Source organism: Eublepharis macularius, chromosome 13 (genome assembly GCF_028583425.1).
Source record: "Eublepharis macularius isolate TG4126 chromosome 13, MPM_Emac_v1.0, whole genome shotgun sequence".
In the NCBI taxonomy this organism is placed as follows: Eukaryota; Metazoa; Chordata; class Lepidosauria; order Squamata; family Eublepharidae; genus Eublepharis; species Eublepharis macularius.
Window position 1 is genome coordinate 14216767 of NC_072802.1, and position 15778 is coordinate 14232544.

General features: G+C 40.7%; 1 protein-coding gene across 2 annotated transcripts in view; it reads left to right on the forward strand.

Moving 5' to 3' along the window:
* LOC129341623 (phosphatidylinositol-binding clathrin assembly protein-like) overlaps window positions 1-15778 on the forward strand; it is a 67282-nt gene that overhangs the window by 12006 nt on the left and 39498 nt on the right. For both annotated transcript variants that reach the window (XM_054996904.1, XM_054996903.1), the window contains exons 2-4: window positions 11434-11576; window positions 13808-13883; window positions 15671-15773. In XM_054996904.1, coding sequence (XP_054852879.1) covers window positions 11434-11576; window positions 13808-13883; window positions 15671-15773 — 322 coding nt within the window. The remainder of the gene's footprint in view (window positions 1-11433; window positions 11577-13807; window positions 13884-15670; window positions 15774-15778) is intronic.

Here is a 15778-nt window from a genome sequence, read left to right on the forward strand (position 1 = left end):
TACAATATAATCAATAGCTAGGACAGCCACTGAGCAAAATACAATATGATCAGCAATTAGAAAATTCAAGGAAAACAAATACAAACACAGAGATGAAACGTTTCTGAATTAAAGCATAATTAATTAACATCATCTCTTTTAGCAAACTGGAACTTCCTAGTAGGTGCATGACTACATCAGCAGACAGTACCCAGTAGCCTACGCGATAGTCCCTGCTCCTTACCAAGGTATCTCTTTGGGCTGTTCCTTGCCACACAGCCCTGTAATCTGAGTAGAGGGCCCTCCTGAATAATTCAGTTTTGCATAGTTTGCAGAAAGCCAGGAGATTGGGAGCTTTTCTGACCTCATTTTGTCATTTTCGCTTCTTTGAAGAATTCAGGCTTGATTTGATCTAGAACCCACTTGTCTTTTTGGCAGTCCATGGTATCTATAAATCTCTCTTCCAACCCCACATTTTTTTAAAAAAATGAATTTTATTGAAAGTTTTTGAAAAACAAACATTAAAAAAGAAACCAAAAACAAAGAAAGAATAGAGAGATGAAAAATAAAAAAAAATATGTATAGGAAAAGCTTTTGATTTTCTCGATGATAAATATTAGTACGATTACAAAATTCACAATTGTTCTATTGTTATCAGAATAAAACTTCTCATTTTTTAAAAATCCTATTTCCCCTCTTACTCTCCAAACCCACAAATCATCCATTTTTTTCAGTTACATGCAGAAAGTCAATAAGGGGTTTCCAGTTTGCCATAAATGTGGATTTTGAACTTTTTGAACAAATCAGTCTTCCTGTCAGCTTTGTTGATTGTCCAACTTTCACATCCATACCATACAAATGGGCAAATCTGCAGTATGAGTTACTTGGTCCTGTATTACCTTGTATAAAAATTTGAGGAGTTGTAGAACTGGTGCTCAGATGGTTGAAATAATCTAAAGACAATCCAATTTCCTGCATGTGATAGGTTGGCTAGCAGTTGACCCTGGTTAGAAACTGTGTTTCTCTCCAGCTGTTTGGAAGAGTTAGGTGTTCATTTCAGCCCTTTGGGTTAGATCCAGTTATGCCCTTCTGCTCATAGCAGTCAACTTTTCTCAGGGGGACGTGCCCTGAGAGTGGAAGGGAATCGTTGCACCCAGCCCTTGATTTTTAGGTAAACATTTTAGGAAGTAGTAATATTTAATGACCATAGTTGATTCTTTAAACTCATGAGGATTTATTCTTGGCTCTTACGATGAGCTTTTATGACCAGTTTTTTAGCTCAAAACATCCTATGTTGGTTTTTTTATAACAATCTGTAAAATCACTGAAACAATACTTTTATTTGGATCAACCAGTACTTACAGTGTACTACATAGGTGAGTTACACAAGACCTTTTCTTAGAAGGGATTTTTATGAAACATTTTGAAAGGGTAGCAGTGGATGCTTTTAGTGTGATACTGGCCAAAGTTCCTCTTTGTGTTGCCACAGCTCTCCTTGCTCTGTACCAGCACAGGCAGTCTAGGCTTCACATGCTCAGGTGAACCTAGAGTTGGGAGACCACACAACCCAGCTGATATGTAATGACTATGTTGTAGCTGGTCGGCATAATTCCAACATTTTCTAGCCAGGGTATAGGGTACAACCGGCTTGTGACTTCTCTTTGGAGGCTGTTGTGTTTGTCACATTGGTTGCTAAGCTATAATATTGCTGGGTATCACTCAACATCTCAGTCACCGTCGCGTTTCAGGTATAGCAGAGCACTCAACCCGCTACATAGCACCCTAGAGTTGTGGATTGGGCTTTAATAGAGGAAACCAGAGTTCATTGAAGTCTCAACTTGCATATATGTATGTTGGGACAAAGATGCCATTGAAGAATTCCCTTTGAAAGTATGAAAACCAGTCACAAACGAAGGCTGCTTCTAAGCACTGACTGGAGCTTTCTGGTCCCCTGTAAGGTAGATGACGTAGGGTAAAAATAAATAGCATTCCTTATATTAGCAAAGCTGGAGACTAATTATAGAAAGCACAGGAAGTGCAAAGGAAATAGAAACACACAGGGTGGAGTTGCTTAGTGTTTTCTGATTGTTGGATGTTGTGTCCCCGTTGTGCTATCTCTGTTGGTGCTGGAGGGTGTCTGCGTGTGATACTTTCGTCAGTTTGAGAATGATTTTCTTCTTGATCTTGCAGATGATTCTGCCCATTTCCCCCTTATGCTGATTAGACCTAGAAATTCCTCCTAAAAGGGGCAAGAAGTGCCTGGTTCAAATTTCATCCTCAACACCTGCCTTTCCTATCCTTTAACCTCTTCACTACTATCCTTCACCGAAATAATAGCCACAATCTGTGTGACTGCAGTAGCTAATACTCATTCCATATTTTCAGTACCTCTCCCTTTCGTCCAGTCCATTGGTCTCCTCTGTATCCTTTCCTTCTGGGCCAAATAGCAACTGTTTGTGAGTATGTGACTTGTTTGGAGAAAATGGTGTGCGGGAGTTGGGATCCTGAACTGGACCCTTGCAATGGCTATGCGGCCTAAAAGCGTGTGTAGATCAATTCATGTACCTTTGGTCATGGTGTCTGCGGTGGGTCCTGAGAATGATACGCAAAATCCAGCATTTCTTACCCTATCCTTGGCAGGAGGTTGAACTAAATTATTGTGCCTGAAGAAAGATACCGTGGTGATAGTCTGAGATGATCGCACAGATTTGTTCTGGTCTGATCACTACTACAGCAGCAGCTTTAGATTTTTTTCTTAACTGTAACTTTTACTTAATGCTTTTGCCCTGGACAATCTAAGGAGTGTATAAAAAAGGTGATTTGCCAGGACATGTGAAGGGTTTCTTTGAGTAACTGGACTTGTTTGTTTTCTTAGAACTAAGTTTTTGAATTTTTTTTTGCGGACTTCTTTGTAATGAATCTCTTGCTGCCACATGCAACGAATTTAGGTTGGGAAATGAATCTAGAAAAACTCTGTAATGGGATACGATTGTTGTCTGATATTCAATAAAAAGAGGCATTTCTAAAAATTGGTCAGCTTGATTTATTTCCTGAAATAAAGGAATACGGTCGTAAACTGAAAAAGTCTTTCCAGCCTTCTTTTCTGTTGTTTCGTGCTATCACATTCTGCTGTGTAGTATTTGGTCAACAGATGAGATTTTTTCAGGTGGTGCTCTGGGGGTGAAGGACCAGGTCCTGAGAAAGGAAGTGCCCCCTCCCCCTCGCCCCCCTCCTCCCCAAGCTGAGACCTGAGTAGGCTAAATAATCACCCAGGAGAGGACTTTTCACTGATCCATATTGGATTTGTCAGAGTGTGTGACTGCATCATTATTACCCTATTTGGAAAGTTGGGGGATTGGAAAATAAAAGATTTGGGGGTGTGGTTTCAAAAGGGTGTCTAATGCCAGTTTTTGGATTAGAATCCCAGTCATCCATACTGTTCAAGGACTGCTGCATATTTGTCTGTGAAGCAGACAGTTTTGCTGTGTTGAAGAGTGAATACAAGGTGGTGTAAGTTTAGGAAGGATTCCAGGAGTTTTCAGAAAGCAGTGAGAGAAATTCTTTTCTTTTTGGTCTGGGCATGGCATATATCAATCGGTCACATAGTCTGGAACCTACTGCCCTTGATAAATTGATCACCTTTTGTCCTGCCAGGCCATGGCCTCCCAAGATAGTTCATTATTGTGGCTGGAAGGGCTGCAGTGGGGACTTTAATCTTTTGTTCAAATTCTAAAAGAAGAAGATTTGTTGTTGTAAAAGGTTTTAACCTACTAGCTGTGCACTGGACGGTTACTGGTCTTTCGCAATTGCTAGGCTTAGGCAGGAGTTATTTTTGAAGGGCATCAGTCAGGTTAATATATAGCTAGGCAATTCGTATCACATATTTGAAAATAAACAACTCCAGGCTAATTCTGGTGAACTGCAACACAGATATGATTTTGGTAAAATTGGAGGATTTAGTGTTAGTTGGTTAGTTAAGGATTAGCTTATGAATTGCGTGCCTTGCATTGAACGAACTTCTTGTGGCCGTCTTTAGTTCAGATTGTAAAGTCTGTTTTAAATTAGTATTTAGAAGAGAATAAAACAGTGTTGAACAATAATGCATCATATTGCTTTTATGAAGAGTCTATGTTCTTTAATTGGGTTAGGCAGCATGTAGGATCGTGTGTGGCTCTCGTCGGCAGTCCACGGTCTTCCCCAGGCAGCTGTTCAGTAGAGCTTGCTAGGGGGCGCCAGTTACCCCTCTTCTATCAGCTGGGTGAGGATAGCTTGGTCTTTTCATCCTCTGTCATTTGTGAAATGAATTTCTGCATTCGCTCTCCCACTTGGTACAAAAAAGAGAAAAAATGAAAACATGCTCACAGCTTGTGATTTGGGTTTGGCATTACCCAGCGACAGTATGGGGGAACTTTACCTGATTTTATTTGCTCTATTGGCCCTCAGGTATAAATTTAAAGGCTCTTCATATCTCCCCCTCACCCTATTTGATCTTGCCTCTTCATTCTGCTCACTGCTCAAGGGCTAACACCATCCTTCTTTGATTGTGATACAATTATAAATTACTCTAAAGTAAATGGCTTAACTGTAGTAGAGATTATGTTCCCCTGCTAGCTCAAATGGCCTTCATACAGATTGGTAAAAATTTCAATACTGCTTGACATCCTATCATGGAGGCTTTAAGTAGAAACATAGACCCAGCTGTCATCTAGATCCACTTGCTGTAAAATACTGGAAGTTCACAGTTACCTCCCCCCACCACTCCCCTAGGCACCCCTACTCTATGCCCAGAGGAAGACAAAAAACCCTCCAGGATCCCTGGCCAATCTGGTCTGGAGGAAAATTATTCCTGACCCCAAAGTGGCAACTGGCATTACCCTGGGCATATAAAAAAGGGCCACGAGAGCCTAGCATCGGCTCATCCCTTCCTGCCCTCCCCCTCACCATCTGTCTAAATTCATACTGAGTCCTAGAATCGCCATTGCTGTCAGTTGGCCATCTAGTCTCTTCTTTATAACTTCCAAAGGAGCGCCCACCACCTCCCGAGGAAACCTGTTCCACTGAGGAACCGCTCTAACTGTCAGGAAGTTCTTCCTAATGTTTAGCCAAAAACTTTTGATTTCATTGTAACCCGTTGGTTCTGGTCTGACCACCTTGGGCAACAATACAACTCTGCTCCATCCTCTATGTGACTGCCCTTCAAATATTTGCAGAGGGCTATCATATCACCTCTTAGTCATTTCCTCTCCAGGCTAAATAGCTCCTTCAGTCTTTCCTAACAGGACTTGATCTCTAGATGCCTCACCCATCTTTGTTACCCTCTTTTGAATATGTTCCAGCTTGTCAACATCCTTCTTAGCGCCCAAAACTGAACACAGTACCCCAAGTGAGGTCTAATCAGAGCAGAACTAAGTGATACCCCCACTTTGTATGATCTGGACACTATACTTCTACAACCAAAATTACATTTGCCTTTTTAGCTACTGTATCACACTGCTGACTCATGTTCAGTGTATGATCTGCTAAGACCCATAGATCCTATTCACATGCACCACTGCCGAGCCAAATCTCCCCCATCCTATAATTATGCCTTCGGTTTTTCCTACCTGGATGCAGAACTTGATGTTTATAACTGTTGAAATTCATTTTGCTAGTTTTAGCCCAGTTTTCCAGCCTGTCATGATCATCCTGAATCTTGATTCTGTCCTCTACTGTATTTGCTACTCCTCCCAATTGAGTATCATTTGCAGATTTAATGAGCATCCCCTCTATTCTTTCATCCAAGTCATTTATAAAGATTATGAACAACACAGGGCCCAGGTCAGATCCTTGAGGCACTCTACTTGTCGCTCCTCTCCAAGAGGATGAGGAATCATTTACAAGCACTCTTTGTGTGTGATCTGTCAACCAGTTAGAAATTCACTTAACAGTAGTAGGATCCAACCACATTTTGGTAACTTGTCAACAAGAATATCACATGGAACCTTATCAACTGCCTTGCTGAAATTAACTATGAAAACAGTTTTCCTCTGCTCCTACAGAGTAGTAACTCTCTCAAAAAAGGAGCTAAAGTTAGTCTGATATGACTTGTTCTTGAGTAACTCATGCTGGCTCTTAATAATCACAGCCTTCTGTTCTAAATGCTCAAGGACTGATTGTTTGATGATTTGTTCTAAAACATTTCCAGCTGTGGACATCAAGCTGATGGTTCGGTAGTTACTTGGCTTCTCCTTTTCCCCCTTCTTGAAGATAGAGACAACATACTCCTGCCTCTGGTTTTCTGGCACCTCACCTGTTCGCCAAGAATTCTTAAAAGATGAGAGACAGAGGCTCTGCAATTACATCAGGAAGTTTATTTAGTACCTTAGGATGCAATTCATCTGCCCCTGAGGACTTGATTTCTTTTAAAGAAGCAAGGTGTTTACATACCACCCCTATTCTTATCCTAGGTTGCAAGCAACTCCCTTCCTTTTGCCAGGTTGAGCAGAGTTTCTGTTGCAAGAGAAGACCGATGTAAAGTTGGAATTGAGCAGTTCTTCCCTCTATCATATGTTACAATTCTACATTCTTCTCCCTGAAGTGGGTCTATTACTTGCTTGTTCTTTTTCTTGTTCCAAATAACCCTTTGTTGTTGTGTTGTGCATCTCTCACTAGCCTAAGCTCATACTGAGCTTTAGCCTTTCTAATACTCGACAAGCACTGGCTATTTGTTTATATTCCTCCTCCTGTTCCAAGAGTGCTTCATGTGTTCTGTCCAGCAACTCTTCGCCTTGGCTAATATGATGAGCGTGAATAGGTGTGCCTCAAGCCCTTGTATCTTCTCCAGTAGGGCTACCAGCTTACACTTGGTACAAGTGTAATTTCTGTTACCCTCAGGTAAGATGACAAACATGGTAATGTTACTTCTTTTTTCAAGTCCTTCTAGCATGCACAAATGCTTCCCTCACAAGTCCCTTGCTCTTCTGTGGTGTACTGTAGTGGTCAAGATCCTGAGTAATGAGTTGGGAAGTCCCTGGGTTGAATCTTGCTTCTGCTGAAGTCACTAAATGGCTTTAAACAAGCATTTGTTTTTACCTGGCCTCAGCTTTCCATATGCAGCATGGAATAAGAACACTAACCTATCTGACAACAAAATAATGTACAAGAAGTGTTCTAGATTTTATGTTACGTTCTGTATTGTTCTTACCTTCAGTGAGGTACAGTAAAGAGAAAATGTCAAATTTCTCATTGGCACTTGGCCAGATTTGTTCACATAGCGACTTTCTCCAGTATCCTGAGAATGATGCCACTGCATAATATAACCTTAATTTTAGTTGGGGTCTGGGCTGGAGATGACATGCGTCTCTCTTAATATATACCAGAATACAGTCCCTGTGATAGAACTGTGTGGGAATTCCATGCCTAAGGATAATTTCCCCCTGTATGGGGGAGAAGATATGATTCAGAACAACAGAAACTTGGGTAGCCGTCATAAGCCCATTGGCATCAGTCAGTGGATGCCCTTTTCCAAAATGACTGTCACTCAACCTTGCTCAGCATCTATCTCATGATCTTCCATCCATAAAATATATATCAAATAATAGCATTTGAGATGCAGCAAAGCCATTTGTAATATTCTAAAAGCTGTATTGGTGATCCTTTTGAAGTTATACAGCAAGGTATCAAAATAAATGTGAAATGTAAGTATTTCAGTCTGATTGCATAGCATCTTCACCATTTTTTTTAGCTTTGTGGCACACTATGAAATTTCAAAAATATTCTTCTAAAACAACTTTCTGGTAAGATGATATGTGATAGATACTATGTCTTGCTCTCCAGGGTCTAAAACAACTTTCTGATAAGATATTATGTGATAGATACTACATTTTGCTTTCCAGAGTGTACTTCAGAAACGTAACTCCTGTTAGATCATCTGAGAGTAATCCTTTTTTGTGCCTAAGGAGTTACCAAGGTAAAGGAGAGAAGATTCTGAGTGAATCGAAAGAGGAGGTTTTAGACAACTTACTTCCAGAGCAAGCCCACAACTGTGGAGTGAAAGAGACCAAGAAAGAGCTATTTTCCTATCCAGGGCAGGATTCTGTGCAGCAGTCTCAGTTATGAGAAGCTCTAGTTCTTGAGGGGCTGCCTGTGGCATCAGTCTCCTCACTAGTGCTGTCTCATTCAAGAACCCAGGTCCCATAATTCCAACCCACAGCAAGAAAGTATTGCATTGATATGTTCGAGGGCGTTCCCTCCACTTAGGTGCAGAGTACAACTAGGACAAATGAACTGAGTAGAAAGGACAGAGATTCCACTCTCGATAGCAGGAATGCAATTGAAGGGGAAATGCATGAACATGTGGCTCATCTGGATTATGAATCTTGTGTTTTGGGAGCTGATTTCTTCTATCAGAAGCCCTGTTAGGAGCTCTGCTCACAGTTAACATGACCAGTTCTGTGATGCTGACATTTGGTCCGGGTGACATGCCTCTGAGTGTGCACGTGACAGCAATAAAGTGACACATTCAAGGACAAGCAAAAGTCTTTGCCTTATGAGACTGCTTACCTTGTTTCAAATTATGTACAACAACATTTACAGCAGTGAGAAGAAAACACATTGAATGTTATCACTGTACATGCTGTGAATGTAAATGCAAGAGCAGATAGTTATCGGCATCGTTGAATAACAGGCATTAATTTTAGTTATATTGATATCCTGTGCAAAGCACACTCTCTAGGTTGACATCAAAATTACAATGTTAAAGGATCAGAACATTTGCCACGCCTACAGTGGTGGTGTTTGAGCACCAGAGATCATTTGTTTTATCCCAGCAAGGATGGCAAAGAACTTGTGTTAAGTCTGGTGACAGCAGCCTTCAACTTGAATGATACTCTTATATCTTCATGGGCTAATAGTTGTGTGCTAATTTGTGCACTAATTTCACATGCTGGTGTGCTAATAATGCATGTTGGATTCCAATCACATAATTCGCACCCCATCTCATAGCCACCTTCTATATATGGTTACGCACAACTTCTTCAGAGTTTTGTCACATACGAAACAGTCTCTACTTCCCTTGTCACAGAAGATGGGGATTTTCACATTTGCTGTTTGTGTTGTGCAAGATACTGAGCTGAAACATTTTCAAGCACTTTTATTGGGAGAAATCACAAATACACACTTACTAGTAGCATCACTTTCTTGATCTTTGGGACAGTTTCATACCTGTGATTGCTTTGCTAGAGTCCTGGCTGAAATGCAGCCATAAATCTGGATTTGTCACTTTATGCCTATGCAGTTGTTTGCTAACCTAGATGTAGGTTATTTGCTAATATTTTTCTTTAGAAGCCTCTACTATGGTAATTCCTTAGAGATAAAAAGGATCGCTCTCTGGGGATCTAACAGTGTCTTCATTTACAGAGTGTCCCTTTTGCTTTCCATCACATAATTTCTTATCAGATAGTTGTTTTAAGAAGTACATATTTGAAATTTCGTAGTGTGTGCTACAAGACTGAAAAACATCTGAGAAGATACTAGGTAATCAGATTGAAGCTCCTATATTTCATGTGCATTTTGATACCTTGATGGGTAACTTCAAAAGGTTCAACTTTGATAGAATTTTGGGGATGTTAACATTAGCTTTGACATGGTCTATCCAACATGGTTTGTTGGATAGATCCCAGTACTGGAGGATGACTGGTGGCTATTTTGAGAAATGGCATCCACAGATTTATGGCAGCCTGTTCATGATGTGCCGTCTTTCTTTTTCCAAACTCATCCTTCTACTTCATACATATGAAAGTTACTATTAGGCATGAAATTCCTATAGAGGCTTGTTAGGGAGAAGACGACTAATTTTTTTCTTACCTCATTATTCCTGTGCTAAGTCTCCATTGATAACCATCACCATTGGATTTTTTTGCTGTGAGATTATATGACCTAATTCTTAACCAAAAATACAAGGCTATGAAAGAAGGATGCCAGAGAAGTTAGGGACTGAACAGCTACGAAGCAGAGAAGATTATTTATGTCAAGATAACTGAGAAAATATTTCTGGTGGAGTATGGTTTGAGTTCAAAGAAGCATCTGTACGCTTGGAAGGCATCTCCTCCTTACGGATGGGTCGCTTTATGCCTCCCACTGGAGCACTGCATGAGAAGAGTGAACCTGAACCTGAAGATGTTTTTCTGCTTGTGCAAGCGTCAGTGCGACTTCCAATAGAAGTGGAAGGCTCAGAACAGCTATGGAGCCCACCTGTTGTAGCACTCTGTGAATTAGCAGTATTGATGCACTGAGACAATGTTTGTGGGGTTATTCTAGTAGTTATTTTCCTTGATTTACAGCTACATTTGCCCAATTCAGTTTGAAGTAAAATCAGTGAAGGAAGACAAAAGTTTGGATCCTTTGACAATGTTCCAGGCAGGCCGGGCAGCCTCTGCCGCAGAACGTGGGTTCTCTGTGGCTGGCACTTTGGATCACTCAGGATTAGTCTTTTTCATGAACCTCTTGCACAGACAGAAGTGCTAGCAGCAGAGCAAATGTGCGCCATGACTGAGGCTGTCCATCACGTTTGGAACACAATCATAGGATCCTAGCCAAAGTTATGAAAGAAGACCTACCTGCATACGAGACCTGGTGTAGCATAATGGCTAAAATACGGAGCAGTAAGCCAAGAAGTGTCCCCCACCCCTGTTTAAATCATACCTCTCTGATGAATGTGCTGAACATATTAGGCCAGCCGCTAGTGGTAGAATTGAATTGAATTGTTTATTATGGTCATTAACCAGCAGAACAAAACATACGAGTAGGAAAAGTACACAAGGAACCAATACATAGAAAATTAGAAGATAACAGGTGTAATTTGTCACTGATCTATGATAGACGCTCATGGCTGCATAAAATCTGGTGACTCTGTCCATAATCCCGGGCTCAAAATCTGCAAGAGGGGGAGGTATATGATTCCTCTGATCCTACTAGATTTTTTTTGGTGGCTAGGAGTGGGAAAAAGTATGTACGAGATCACCATAGAAGGGGGCAATGCAGCAAAACATGCCCAACTGTTTTAGTTTCTTCACTTGCAAAGGGGCATATCAGCTTGGAGTATAATTGGGTTGCCAGTTATGAGCAGCATCTGTGAACCAAAATAAAACCACTTTGAGAGCTATTATGGTTTCGTTCAGGGTAGCAGTGATCCATGTTCGCTGTTACTCTCTGGGTGATCTTGGGGCTGTTGCTGTCTCTTAGCATAACCTATGTCACAGGGCTGTTGTGAAGGTAAGACATGGAATGGTGGAGAGATGATGTGTGTCAGTCTCATCTCTTGGAAGAAGGGTTTTCGAAGTAAGGGTTTTAGAAGCATGTTTCCTATTCGTCTATGATACCTACACACTACTTACTGAATTATATATGCAGTCTGTTATTTCTGTGACGCTTTCCAAACTTCTTTTAACTGAAGCCTCTCTCTGGTTGCTTTTTTAGATCTCATTCAGTGCACAAATGAGATGAATGTGAATATTCCACAGTTGGCAGACACCCTTTTTGAGAGGACGGCCAACAGTAGCTGGGTTGTAGTGTTCAAAGCTCTAATTACAACACACCACCTCATGATGTATGGAAATGAGGTAAGGCTGCAATCATTTGTAATAGAACATTGCATTTAATGGTTAGAAGGGAGTCTTAACAAGGTGCTAGTTACACTGATAATGTGACAGAACAAGTAAAAGGCATAACTATGACTTGTATGCGCAGCCCCTCTTCTGTTAGAAAATAAGTAGTCATGTGTACAAGACTAAATTTTGATGCTGAGTGCATGTATGTTTTTATTAAAAGCCTAAATTAATGAGTTAGAGAATGAATTGACAATACTGAGATACTGGTACAGCGTCTCACTACTACAGTGTTACAAGTGAAGCCATCATACTGAAATTCACTCCTTCACTCACAGGTACAAGTGCTTGGATTCTGTATCTAGCTATATATTTGATGTCCTAGAAGTGCTTATATAGGCAATCTGTACAAACCTGAGGAAGCTTAACAGGCACCTGTGCACTTTCTGGAGTTTACCCAACAGCTTTCCCACTGCACTGTGCCTTTTGTATGATCGAATTGTTCCTAGAGGATACCTCAAGGCCTAGTTCATTCATTATTTGGCCCTCAACATTCTATCCATGGTGTGAGGACAGGAGCAAATGGTGGTCTCGTGTGCTTCTTCACTCTTTGCTTTGCAGGATGGATGATGCGTAAGCTGAAATAATCCATACTGATTTGAAACACAGGATTACTCCAACTTTTTTGGGCAGAACCTGTTTCTTAAAGCATTTATCTTGTAGGGTCCAGGGGATTCAGCACTCAAACATGGACTTCCCTAGTGTAATTGATATTGTAAATGTCTTGAAATTGATCATAAAACTATTAATATCATAATGCTTTTATGTAAATGAATGGTGTAGTTACAATTGAAATTCTGCATACAGCTCTGGTTGCCCCATCTCAAAAAGGAGATTTAGATCTAGGAAATGTAGGAAAAGGGTTAAGGCGATCCTACAAGGTAGGAGCACATTCCCTACAACAATAGGCTGAGGTGTCTATTTTCCCCCACTTAGGTATGAGGGTATGATAAAGGCTTATAAAATAACGCATAGTGTGGGTAAAGTGAATAGTGGGGTTTTCTTTTTGAATGCCCAATGAAATTAATTTAGCAGCAGATTCAGCTCTGACAAAAGAGAGAATTTTCTTCACAGAACACAACTAATTTATGGTATGTGCTTCCACAAGATGTGGTGATCGCCAGATGGCTTTTGAAGGGAACTATACAAATTTCTGGAAGATAAATTTATTAACAGCTGCTAACCATGATGACTGAATGAAACCTCCAGGTTCAGAAGCCATCGGCCACAGTACCAGTTGCTGAGCACCAAGAGAAAAGGGCTTTCTGGACATATGTGGTTGGCCACTGTAAGAAATGCCTGCTGGACTAGAAGGCCCTTTTGCGTTATCCAGCAACATTCTTATTTTATGGTGAGCAGGGGATGAATTCCTCCTGATTTTACTGCTGATAGAATCCCAGAGCCTGGATGAATAGTCCAGGAGGCGTAGCCCTTTGTGGAAGATACGATTATTGGAGATGGCATTAATGGAGGTCCTGGCCTGTAATCTAAACTGTAAACTTAACTGTACTACCTTTTCCTCTCTTTATCCATATAGGCTTAGATTTTGTTTTGAGTCTTAGAATAGCTCTGTATGTGTATATCCTTTTCACAGCCATTATGGGATGGATGGCAACCACATGAGCTGAATTCCATACAAGGGTGTAATCAGTTCTATTGCTTTCACCACCCAAGAGTTTGTAAGACGTAGTCGTTGTCGATGTCGTTACATATTGGGGCATGTTGCAGTTCATTTCCTTTCCTGGGTAGTGATTACAGGATCCGTAGCTTTGACTATATCTCAGCTGCTTTCTTTAGTATTAGATACAGGGCTTTTTTTCAGGGGGAACGCGGGGGAACGGAGTTCCGGAACCTCTTGAAAGTGGTCACATGGCTGGTGGCCCCGCCCCCTGATCTCCAGACAGAGGGGAGTTGAGATGGCCCTCTGCGCCGCTTGGCGGCACGGAGGGCCATCTCAACTCCCCTCTGTCTGGAGATCAGGGGGCGGGGCCACCAGCCATGTGACCATTTTTGCCAAGGGCAACCCACTGAGTTCCACCACCTCTGTTCCCAGAAAAAAAAGCCCTGATTAGATATAACTTGGATCAGTGCAGGTGTCACCAATAAAATGACTTACAAACCAGCTTCTTTGTATGATTAAATCTATGAAAAGAAAATAACTGGAATCTTAACTCTCTCACCAACAGCGCTTTATCCAGTACTTAGCATCTCGAAATACACTGTTTAATCTAAACAACTATTTGGATAAAAGTGCCATGCAGGGTAAGGATCTTTTTCCCTCCCTTCTTTGGAGAAGCAGTTTGCAATACATGTTATAATTGTGTAGAACGAAAAAATATTAAATTGGTCTGTTAAGCCACTCCCTGTCATATTTTAGCATTACTCCTTAATTTGCCTGTTCTCTAGTTTCTTGTGTGTGATTTGAAATATTTATTTGGAAATAAATTGTATGTGTTTAACAGAATTTGCTCTAAAGAAAGTGTGCCAAAGAATACAGCCATTAGACTTCTTCCAAGAATATGAATGAGTCCTGTAAAGTTTAAAAAAATCAAGTGATTTAATTCACCAAGTAGTTGCTATAGTGATTAAAATACATTGGCTTTCAGCAAAATAGAACTGTTTTGTTATGTAGAAGTGTAACTTGAAATCTTTGCCCATGCAGCCCGTAAGCAATGTAGGAACTATTTTTTTGGATCTGAGAGAGACTCTTTTTTGGCTCTCTTTGTAGTCATGTAAAGATGCAATATCACTTACTTAAAAGCCAAATCTACAATTATGCGCACAATTAGTTTGGAGGTGACAGGCAACTCTGCTCAACAGACTACGGTTTGTGAATTCAGACAATGTCCATGTTGCAACAAATCACAGTCAGTTTGAATTGTGAATAACAAATTAGCAGTGTACCTCAGTTTGAAATTCCAGTTTTACACCAGCCAATAAGCCCCGGGGGCTTTTTTGGACGTCACATCAGACCTGTGCCTGTTCAAACCATGGTTTATTATAATGCCAGCCAGTGGCTCAGCTCAGTTCAGATATCATGCCAGACAGTGGTTAAAGAAACTTGACTATGCCTTGATGTGTTGACTGACTTGACAAACAGCAGCTTGCTGTTGACCAGCAACCTAGACTCAGACACCATGATTTGCATTAATTATGGTTGGCTGATATTTGAATCGATGAACCAGAGTTACAGTCAGTGCTCTGCCTATGGATCAAGCTGCACTGTGGAGATAGTAGAGAACGTACAAAGCTCAGTGCCAGGAGGACAGACAAGACAGAGGCAGACAAGCAGTTGTAAACCATGGTTTCCCTGTCCATACAGTTTTGGAAACTCAAACTATGGTTTGGGTGATGCACTTGGCCTAGAGCACGCATTGGTTTGTGGTGATGTCTGAATTGATCCAATATGTTTGACTCCATTTAGAGATTAGCAGTGCAAACTTATGCAGTGTTCCTCTAGTCTAAGCCCAGTGATCTCAGTGGCTTAGATAAAAGTAACTCTGTATAGAATTGCACTGTTATGGCAATTGAGCGTGTTGGTCTCTGTTAGCATCTCATTTTTAAGTCTGGTTAGGGTTAAACCCAAATACTATAGTTGAAATAAATATCCGATTTAAAATGATGTATATAAATAGTTTGTGTGTATATGTGTGTGAGAGAGAAATAATGGAATTTCATCCTATAAAATGGCCCATGATAGAGTCAGTTGTTAAATGATCAATTTATTAGTGATTTAGCTAAATATATTGGCTTAAAAACCAGCAAAAAACCGTCAGTTTAATTTCAAGCATAAGCTGCAAGAGCTTTGCAGGTTCTGTCCAAGTTAATCAGAGATCGTATCAACATTCGAAGAAATCTCACCTAGCTGCCAATTCCTAGAAGAAGGGTAGTTGTACTGGCAGCTTCAGGTTTTTGTAATTACGGTAAAGATGAGAAGGTGGCACCCAGGGCCCTAGAAGTAATAAAGCGTGTGATTCACACTGAATAAATTGTGACAGGTGCAGAAGAAAAATATGAGACCTTTAACTGGAAGAACGTTTTATTTCCAGGCTATGATATGTCTACCTTCATCAGACGATACAGCAGATACTTGAATGAAAAAGCACTTTCTTACAGACTTGTAGCAGTTGACTTCACCAAAATGAAACGAGGGTGAG